Source organism: Styela clava, chromosome 8 (assembly GCF_964204865.1).
Source record: "Styela clava chromosome 8, kaStyClav1.hap1.2, whole genome shotgun sequence".
NCBI classification, from domain to species: Eukaryota; Metazoa; Chordata; class Ascidiacea; order Stolidobranchia; family Styelidae; genus Styela; species Styela clava.
Window position 1 is genome coordinate 12,048,030 of NC_135257.1, and position 11,350 is coordinate 12,059,379.

The following is an 11,350-nucleotide window of genomic DNA, read 5'->3' on the forward strand; positions in this document are numbered from 1 at the left end:
GCATGTGCACATTTTAAATATCAATTCATCTTGAGGTAACAAAATGATGTCAAATTGCACAAACTGACAAATGAATGAATGATACGAAATCTCAGTAATAGGAAGCAGAGCTGTTTTACATTTTTTAAGAAAATATTCGCAAAGCAATTTCTTGTTCATTTAGTCCTGTATTCAGAAGTAACAAAGATTTACCTGATAAGCAACTGCTGCAGTGCCACTGGAATGCCGGTCTTACTACTTAATGAATACAGCGCGAAACACCGCAAAGAGCGCAAAACAGAGGGAAACAGTGCAAAACAGTGGGGAAACAGCACAAAACAGCGCGAAAGAGCGCAAAACAGAGGGGAAACAGTGTGAAGCAGAAAAAAATTTTGCGATGAGTTCGGGGCACCTTGTTTTGAGTTGGAGTACCACGGCAGCAAATTAAAAACACAAACCAACGTATGTAGCCAGTAATGCTGTAATGACAGGTCTGTCCCTGCTGGTGACACATTTTGGGCACCATAATTTAAAACATTTTCCATATGGATATGGTTGGCTTTAGGGTTAGGGTTAGGTAAAAAGGGACCTCCGGAAGTATGTGCACCAAGATGGCGCACAACCTAAAAATAGTATGTGTGTGTGTGTGTAGCGGATTAAAGTTGTGCGACATATTGCTGCACATACTTCTGGAGCACCAAATAGGTAGATAAAATTTTGCATGATAACCTATAATCCGGTACATAAGCTTGTAAATATACCGGAAATAGCGCCATAAAACCATGGCGAGAGGCGCCGTGGTTCTTTCGTGGCAGGAGGTGGTAATGACTGCGTCTCCTGTTTTGCGCTGTTTGCCTCTGTTTTGCGCTGGTTTCCTTCTGTTTCGCGCTGTTTTCCTCTGTTTTGCGCTCTTTGCGGTGTTTTGCGCTGTATTCAGTAAGTAGTAAGACCCCTGGAATGCCAAGAGCTTGAATCCTATGATATGATGGTTCATTGCATTAGGTTAGCTATCAGTAAAAATGCCCAAATGCACTCCATGCGTCATTTACTGTAAGCTTCGTTTATAACTTGGCTGTCTTTTTGGCTGTTTGTAAAGCTATGCCCTTTTTTATTTTTCAATAAATGTACTATTAATAGTTAAGGTATTGTTATACATCACCGGAATTTTGAAATGGGAACAACAGAATTTACAGTTATTGAAGGACTCAAAAACAGCAATGCTTCTCTTCAACAAAATGATGACATTCGTGCAGATAAAGATTACCTATCATGGCTGAAGCCTATGACAATTGCTATGAATGATATTGAACATGGATTAGGTTGTAAGAATACTGAAGAAGATAAAAGATATATGAGATTCAAGATTGCAAGTATATTATTAGCCAAAGTCTTGGAAAAAGAAGAAACTGTTTTGCATACCACAATGTTTGAAGCATGTTTTGAACATCTATTGCTACATATTCCACATCTTACATGGAATAATTTTTTCATTACCATATCAAGACTTGGTCTGGCCCCTGAAATTATGGAGTTGATACTCGAAATGAACGATGAGATACAGGATTTCATTACGAACAAATTGTTCACCTGGTTGGATGCAAGCATAGAACAACAATGTGGGTACGAAACCGCAGAACAGTTAACATTGGTAGAAATACTTGTGCTTGTGATGGCGATTTATATTAGTGTAAAGTTACTTCAAAAGAACAGTGACAAAGTTGAAAATGTATATGACAGTTTGAAAAAGGTGCTATTATACTTGTCTACTGCTAGTCTGGAATCAAAACCTTCTTCATCTTATAATGTATCATGTGCTTCAAATATGGTTAGGAGACTTCAATCAATGTGTTCTACTTTCAAACAAGTAAACTTCAGAGAAAAGCCTGATATGTTATATCTTTACCAAATTCACCACTCTTTGTCAGAATCCCTAATTAGAAATGTGGGAATTGGGGATGCAGATAAAACCTATTTGGCGTCAATTCGTAGGGAATCACACAAGAAAGATATTGATACTGATTCACAAAAACTTACAACAATATCTGCATGCAGTGAAACATCGAATTATTGTGCTCAACTTATAAAGAAGTCCTTAAATTGTTTGAAAAATGGAAAAAATAATTCACTTTGTGAAATATTACTCCCTCTAAACAGGACATTGGAGAATATTTGTGAAGATAAATATGATGAAGATCATCATCATCATCATCATCATCATATTGAGTACCAAAAAAAGCTTTACATTATTCAACACTTCTTGAATGGATTTAGAACAACAACTAAACAACTTCTTGAAGAAATTGCAGAAAGTCCATTACTTCATAATATGTGGGAAGATGTATTTGATACATTTCTTGTGAACCCTGAATGTTTGGCTCATGTGGATACCCTAATTATCCTGATTAGGTCTCTATCAAGATGCACGAACGAAAGTTCTCAATATTCTAATCAACAAGACTATATACCAGTACTATGTTTATTTCAAAGTCTGTTTTGGGCTGGTTATCAATTGCTAAATCTCAAATGCAAATTGTATATTGTGGAATTTGTTATTTCTGATCCGCAGATCATCCGTCTACTTTCTGAATACCCTTTCGAGGAGTCTGAAAATAATGCTTCAAAGATTGTAAAATTTAAAAACAAGCGGGAAAATCTGGCGAAAAACTTTATTGACAGTCTGACAAACAAGGATAAAGCCAGTGATTTTGTTCTGGACAAGGCGTGCGATGTTTGTATATCCTGGCCAGAAGGAATGATCCAAAACTTGATAGATCATTCATTGAAAAACCAACAGCAAGTTGAACTTGTGATAAATCTATTTGGTCATTTCAACTGTCTTTTTAATGTTAAAACGGAGGACTCATCAAAATCTGTTGTATGGAATTGGTACTCAGAAAGTATGAAAAAGTTCTGGAGAAACGGGGATTCAACCTTTGTTGACAATGGGTTGAATTTCATACAAAAACTTTTTAATTTGAAAAATATTGAAAATCATGCTTCCAGTTTTGTAAAAGAAACATTTCATAGTATTGCTGAGGGCTTCGCTGATAATGAAGGAAACAACCTGTCATCAAAGCTATGCCTCAATATTCTTTCATGTCTAATTGAGACACATGCATTTTTTGACAATACTACAATAGAGGAACTTCTTTCACTGTGTGTTTGCCTAGGTGTTGAAATTGATTCATCTCGTCACTTTTCGAGATCTAATGTAGATTTCAACTCAGAAAGGCATGAGTTACTCATTGAATGTTTTGAGTACCTGGTGTGTAAAATTGTTGATGTATTACAGAATTCATACTTGACCAATCAGAAGATTCTGATACAGTTTGTTCATAAGGCTATAGCAGAATTTACATGGACCACTAAGCTCCGCTATTTACCAATTTTTAAATTGGACTCTTCTATTCGAATAAGGGTTCCAGGTTGTTTAGCGGAAGTTTGCAAGCTTCCTGAAATATTGCAGGCATCAGAGGAGTTATCTTATGGCGCTGGAACCGGTTTGCTGGCATGGCATCAATGTTTTGTTATCAACCCAAGCCTTTGTCCTCTGGCCAGTCTTGACATTTCCCAATTAGCACCTAAGGAAATTAAATTATTTACTCATGGCTGGACTGTGACATTAGCACAAGTTTTACCATTCTGTTTACCACATGAGTGGCACACACTCATTGAAATTACTAAAATACTTCTATCTGAGTGTAAATTGCATGTTCCATTTAGCCCCAAACATGTTGTTTCTCTTCCTAATATTGATATGAATGAATGTCAAATTGTATTGGGCATTTTGCAAATATTAACCAATGCTTTTGGACTTTTATCCAAAGAATGCTGTATTTTGTGGACATCATCAGCAATGTGGCTTCATTTCAGTAAGTGTTTTTGCATTTCTTTGAGCAGTATTGTTAATGATTCCCCCGAGTTCGAACGGTTAATGCCAGATTCTCAGCTTTTTATGCTTTCTCAAACTTTTTGTTGTGTGTGTTGGGGTATCGTATCATTATATGATCTCCCTCTGGACAAACAAGGCAAAAACTGCCACGAAAATTTGTTTATTCTTTGTTTGGATTTGATAAGTATTTTTGAAAAATTTGCTTCAGGAGTGAAAGAACAGTACAATGATTCAATTGATAACACTTCTCAAACAAGAGATGATTCATCTAGCACTTCGAGTACAAGTAGTGATGTTTCTTCGCAAGGGGTATCTCCTGGGTCTGGTTACTTGCAAATGTTACTCCAAATATCTGAAAGGCTGCATGAAATGTCGGTTGCAACATCTCTTATTCCCATCCAAAATTATAGAGACACTTTGGGGCAAAAGTTATCATGTTTTGATTTCTAGTATCAAGGATTTGTGTCATGCTTCTTGTTTTTTTCATTATTATTTATTCACACCTGGACACTTTGATTCATATTCTACTTTTGAATAAAGTAGTGAAAGCGACTCTTCAACTGAATTGATAAGTCATTAGGACTGGGTGATTTGAATTGGTACCGGTAATCGGCGGAATGTGAAAATGGGCTTGGGGTGGGTTGGAAGTTTCAGAAATTCAAATAAAGTTGAAGGAAAAAAACACGAGCCGTTTAATTTAGATAACGGTGCGAAAGGTATCGTTTTGTGATAAACCCGGGAAAAGCTAGTGTTATAACCGACGGCGCAATAAAATTTTCGAACCACCCAACAACTGGCGCCCGACTGCGGGCCAAAAATATCTCGAGACCGATACAGCAAGGTTTTCACAGAGAAAACTTTGTTTACAGAATTTTTCGTTCTATTTTAAATTTTAATCACGACCATGAAAATAAGAAGTTACGATTTCGACAACGACTGGGGGATTGGGGACTCCTTGGAAATACGATTCCGTCTCCAATACCATTATCAAACACTTTTATGCAAAGAATATCAAAAGTGTAATTTTGAGTCCCTGCGATATTTTTTAATATCTATTCGTTTTTATCTAGGTATAACGGGTTATTTACTTTTGCGTCATTGGATTCAAACAGAACCACATAAGTGAATTCCTACTTAAATGTTTATATATATATCATGGAACATTTTGTAAATGAGGGTGCTCAAAGCACACATCAGCAATAGGTTTGTATTATTTTGAATAACCCATGTACCTCTCCCCTATACAAAAAACAAAGGTATAAAATTTATTTTAATTATAAGCAGAGGTTAGAGTTCAACATCTTTAACATTAAATTTTATATACGACATCAAAAATGTGTAAAAACAATAAAAAACTCAAAAGTGGAGAATATCGAGACACTCAAAAGTGTTCCGATTTTTTCACTCCAACTTAACATTAATTTGTACCATGTCTTCGCTCTCTCTATATTTGTACTTCGCTGAATTCTATTTTGCCATGTACTGAATATGAAAAGAGGAACAATTAATCTAAATCTTGGTTTGATACACTGCATAATGGACAATGTTTTCCGTTGCATTACGTGTTGTGATAAGTACTTGCTTCTTGCAGGTTGTCAGCAACAACGAAACGATTTTTCTTGTGCGTGTTGTTCTGGTTCTGGAGTATCTTCTCGAATTTGCGGTGCGCCGTTTATTGAGTTTCTATCCCTTTTTACGGGATGCTGTAAATATATATACGAAAGTATTGAAACATTTTAGCGCCTGAACGAATTCTACGCTATCCAATACAGTGTTTGCTTCTATGTTACTAAAGTATAGTGGAGAAATATACGACAAAAAATGCGGGGCTTTTGAAAGAGATAAAAGAAAATTGGGTATTTATTATATTTCATGCTTCCCTCTAGTAAGTAAAACGTGTTTCAAAATTGGGGTGTCGTTGTCTCTTTTTGGGTTAGGGTATATATATACATTGTGGGTTAATGTAGGAGTAAGAATATGCAGTAGAAATCATGCTACGTTCTGGGTTAGGATAAATATAATAACATCGCATAAGGTTTGAATACTAATATGAAGTGAGATTCATACAATTTGAAGATAAGTGTGGACGCGACATTTTTAAGACGCCCAACCTGACGTTGTGTGGGAGAGCAACAACTAAGGATGTTTCTATTAATGAATTGTTATTTTGTGACTGGCCATTATTTCGATAGATTACCTACAAAATTACTCCCTCGATCACGACAATTCAAGATAGCATAGGTGTGCACATACTAACCTTTTTTAATACTTCACTTATTAAATGTAAAAACAATGCTTCAATATTCATATTATTCTTTGCGCTTGTTTCATAAAAAAGATATCCACGTTCTTGGGCGAACTGAAAAAAGAAGACATGATTACCGAGGTCAAAACAAAGGCACTTTTTATTTCCACTGAATGAAATCAAAAATTAGAACAGTAGGCAGTTCTAATATAACCTGTTCTGAAGAGAGATAAAATTTATTAGAAAAGCTAAACTTTGCCAAAAAGTATGATGTGCAAACTTTCTGACACAAAAACTTTCAAACACAACTTTCAAACACAAAAAAATGAATTAAAGTCGACCAAGTATGTCAATCTCTGTTTTTCAGGAATAAATCACCTATTTATTTCCACTCTCCAGGTATTAGTTTATATTCATATGCTCAACCTTAATAAGCAACCTTTCAAATGCAATCCCGCAAAATTGAATAAAAAATTAACCTTTCTTGCTTTGTTTTGATCGACTTGGTTTCTTTTTATATCGTATTTATTTCCAACAATGGCAATTACTGCATCGCTCCTACCGTACTGAAAAAAATATGTTTTAATAATGAAATATTATATGAATCGGAAAAAATTTCAATAATATGATATGAAAGTATTTTTACCTCATCAACTAGCGTCAGCCAATTTCGTACGTTTAAAAAGGTTTCAATACGAGTGACATCGTACATGACGATTATACCTCTGGCGCCTCTATAATAAGCAGTCGTTATGCTGTTAAATCTCTCCTGTCCCGCCGTATCCCTGTCAAAATAGTTAGAAAATGAGTAATGTGTCAGTTATAGATATAAAACAGTGTCCATTTCAAAACGTTTGCTTTGTAGCTAAATATCATTGGGCATATCATGTATGATTGGTCCGCACTATTCACATCAGATACATTATTAACCATATTTTTATGAAACTCTACACATCGACTTGTATGTCTTTCTAATTTAATATTTGAAAGGTATTTATTTTATTTTCCATACCTTCATGGATCTAATTAATCAATTGAGATAATTTTCAATGAAATTTGCTAGATTGACAAACTGACATACGGTTGGAAAAGACAAAGGTTTTTCCCGTCGTACTAATGATTGCCAAACAATATTTTGATACAGAGTTTGACTTGTCTGGCTGTTTTCCGTAATGCTAAAGAGGGCAGGTAAATCAAACCTGAGTATTGAAATTCAATCTTTATAGACCAAAAACGTACGAATTGTGGCGATATGCGCTATTGGTTAAAAATTCCTCTCGCATCAGCAAGTAATCATACTAACGAAGAAGGCTTTAAAAGTTATTTTAGTGAAGCAGCTAATTATCTAAGACATAATTTAAAAAATACCATATTTGCAAACGAATAGACTTTTCTCCCACAGTGATTGTTTTGAGTTTGAAATCAATGCCTGGACGAGAAAATAAAAAAGCAATGTAATATTGAAGAGGGTGGAGGCACTTCGCAAAAAATTCCGGAAGTTACTAAACTTGATATTTGAATAGCAGCTATGCCTGACGTACTGGTTTGTTAGTAGATCTTTCATTGCCATGCACGCGATTTCACAGGTATTCGACAAGAAAAAGCATTGCAGAATTGACTCGTGGAATAACTTTGTCGTCATATTGATTTCTTGATAAATTTTTGGCTTACATCATGATTCAATTAGTTGTGCTGCACATTTTAAACACGCTTGATGGAAACGTTATAATGACGGGTCTTACATGTATAGTGGGTTACATGCAGTGATATAAATCGGGTGGAGATTTTAAGGATGTGAATAAATTTTGACGTCAAAGCGCTAATCGAATCTTATCAATATTTTGTTATCTTCGCTTAAAGGTAATTATTATTGTAAAATGATATAAAATGAAAACGTCAAGCGGAGTTTCAAAAATACATTTTAAATTAAGTCATGGTTCGAGATGCAGCAAAACACTGTGGTTTATTACATTTGATATTTTGTTTGCAGCACTTATTGATTCAATGTGAGAATTGTACAAACTCACACGAATCGATATTAACTTTGCTCTCATTTTGTGTTGAACAGATCATCAATCACATACATACTTCGAATTCTTGATTAATTTTACATGGTAAATAATAGAATTAATACTGAGGCAGTGCGTGACAATAGGATATTTTATTTATGGGTTAGTTAGCTCGTATAAAAGAGTCTATCCCACCTACTGTTGACGTCAAATCCGTGTGAAATTGATCTTCTGTGAATCGTTCGAGCACACATGTTTTACCGACGTTCCGGTCACCGATTAAAATAAGTTGAATTTTATGTTGTGGAGCTGGGGATAAGCTATAAGACGGCAGAGGCGCACTGAAAAACAAAACAGCAATTCCTCAATATTTTCAATACGGCCTGAACTGGCGGTTGGGTTGCAATTAAACGATAGGATCTTTTGTACAAAACCCCCGCCAGTCGCCACTAATGCAAAAATGTCCGCTCCACGTTTTAAAATAACAACTTAGTAAATATCCAGTTAAGGATATTTCCACTAATTTTCTCATTGTAAGCGTTGGCGGGGCTTCGTACAAAAGATCCAAACGCTATTGTTCACATTTATTTGTCTGAAACTTATTTAGTTGTATTTGCGTATGTTATAGTTTTAATATCGATTAAGTAAAAACTATCTGTTTTGAAATTCGATTGACGATATTGTTGAGATTTTCTTGAAAAAAGAGAGTAGAAACAGTTTCAATATATTTAATTCATGAATATTTAGTTTCGTTTTTCGTGTATCGTTCAATCAATTACAAGCAGAAGTCGCGGTCGATTCGACACAAAAGGATTACGTCATCCCCAGTTTCAATGCAAATCATTCAATATTAACTAACGAACCTAGGCCGTCTTCGGTGTGTTGGTGTGTCATGGTTCGCAGTAGAAAGCTCCCTTGAGACGCTGCTCCTTGTTCTCCGTACTACACGGTTTATTCCTGACTCATCGGAATAGGATTTCGGCAAGTAACGTGAATTGCTTAGCTCCATCATATAAATAAATAATAAATGCTTGTTTCATTAGTAATTTTAAATAAATATAAATCTGCAAATGAAATTTTTAAAAACAAAAAATAATCGTTCCAAATTCAATTACATGTACAAGGTCGTATGAGTATAAATTTGAAGTATCAGTTTATGCGCTTAAAATATATAAAATACAAATTTAGGTAAGAGCACCACCCGCTGGTTACGAACACAATGCGAAATGTTACATATACCAATACACATATATAAATATGGAAGAGCTTGGGTATTTTGGTATATTTAAAATAATTACTGATAACTCATTCGGGTTTATACGCTTTAATTAGCACAACCAACATTAAATAATTTTTTTTTATATAGAATAAAACACAAGAGTGTAGTAAATTTTATCGAATAACGGTACAAAAAAGTTAAAAATTACCGCATGACATAAAACTACACTAGATTTATTCATTATAACACAATATTAATGTTCCCTCAACGGTGTAAATGGCCCTGATATATATATTGTATAAAGATGCAGGATATACCCAAACCAAACATATACAGTCTTACCGTCTACTATATGAATTTATTGTAAGCCTACCAAAAATATTGCAGTTATGATCCGCTAGAAATGACTAATAAAAAAACGATAATCATACTAATAATTCATACTCAAATTAGTTTCAACTTATATGAATATACAAAAGATGTAATGACTTAGCTACAACATTTTGTGCAGCCCAACCCTTCTAATTCTCGTTATAGCCTATCGGAAATACTGAGCAAACAAGTCGTACGTCTGAAGGAGGCACGATATGCCCAGCAGTTTTTGGGATTGTAAACTCCCAAAGTAAATACACGATGACGTAATTTTAGAATTGGCTTCCTTGGTAAACAAATCGCTATAACAATCAGATAATTCCAAAACGTTCGGTTATAGCTCATTACACTTAACATAAAGAAAATAACCTTACTGGTAGATATTTGACTTCAACCAAACTTTGTTTGACAGATTTAATTTTTTGCAATTTGCGACTATTGTGATTACTATTCCGATTGCAACATTTTCTAAAAAATACCAATGTTTTCTGCCTTACCTAATTTTCAATAAAATACAACAGAAATTCACTAGAAATACATCTGCGTTGTTTCTTGGTCAACCACCAGACCAACGTAAAATATTAATGAGGTTGGATTTGCAACGCATTTGCGAGATCCAGTATTGTAGTTTAGCTTTTTTGTGCCCGGTATTTAACTTTACATTCACAAGTCAAATTTATTTGACATCGCTTTCTGTCTCTTTGACGACTGTTTGCGTTTGACTGAAATTGAAAGAAATAGTGCCTAACTGTCCAACCGTAAAAGTTGGCGTAAATTTACACAGCGTCGAGAAATCCTAATCAGACTCAAAACAACGAAGCGCTTTTTCTGTGTTATTTCTTGCAACATGCTACTCATTCTTCACAATGCCTTTTGTCACATTGATCAATACACCACACCATGACTGATGTATGCGTTGTGGACTCATTTCATCATTGTCTTATAATCAGCGAAACAACCTTGCCGCATGGCCAGGCAAGATATGCGGATCCATTAGATGGCTAGCGACTATTTGACATTTTTCTCGAATACTTTCTAACTTTTCATTTTTAGAGATATAGAAATGACCCATGACAATGCAAAAAAAAATATTCAACTGAATTTGTGCACTCATATTCTAGTATTTCAGATTTTTTTAAATCATATATATGTTTTATGATTGGGTCCATATACATTTGGGTCCATTCTACAGTCTTCGAAATTTAAGGTGGCCGGCGAGTTCGCTAGCAAGTAACATCTTGTCTGAAACTGTATCGAATTTCCAGCTTAACGCATACTGATTTTCATGACACGTAATATTCCCCCAATCACAGTTTTAATGACCAATTCCAATAAATACCTTTTGTTAAATTCAGACTCACAATTAAAACATGCTACCGCGTTCACTGAACTTCTTCTGCACAACGAAGGTTGTTCGCCGTCATACATGAGTGGGTATCGATTTGTTTCGCTATCTATTTTTCAAGAGATATGCGCTGGCATCTGTTTATGCTACGAAAATCGGGAAAAGCAACGCAGACATGGATATATATTTTTGCCTAGCCACGCGGAGCGCTATTGAACCGTTGTATTTGATGACAACAACATTCTTGTAGCTAAAAGCATGACAGGATAAGGACATTTTGTTGTACTAC

General features: G+C 35.0%; 2 protein-coding genes across 2 annotated transcripts; one reads left to right on the plus strand and one right to left on the minus strand.

The window, feature by feature from the left end:
* Positions 1-1,093: 1,093 nt before the first annotated feature.
* On the plus strand, positions 1,094-4,423 carry LOC120346429 (uncharacterized). The gene has a single exon (XM_039416163.2). The coding sequence runs from the start codon at positions 1,151-1,153 to the stop codon at positions 4,319-4,321; it is 3,171 nt and encodes a 1,056-aa protein (XP_039272097.2). The 5' UTR covers positions 1,094-1,150; the 3' UTR covers positions 4,322-4,423.
* A 705-nt stretch (positions 4,424-5,128) lies between these two features.
* Positions 5,129-9,185, minus strand: LOC120346452 (ras-related protein Rab-12-like). The gene is made up of 7 exons (XM_039416196.2): positions 8,989-9,185; positions 8,321-8,466; positions 7,485-7,545; positions 6,763-6,901; positions 6,596-6,682; positions 6,129-6,230; positions 5,129-5,574 (listed from the first exon to the last, which is right to left on the minus strand). Exons 1-7 carry the CDS (start codon positions 9,135-9,137, stop codon positions 5,467-5,469), a joined length of 792 nt encoding a protein of 263 aa, XP_039272130.2. The 5' UTR covers positions 9,138-9,185; the 3' UTR covers positions 5,129-5,466.
* Between the last annotated feature and the right edge of the window lie 2,165 nt (positions 9,186-11,350).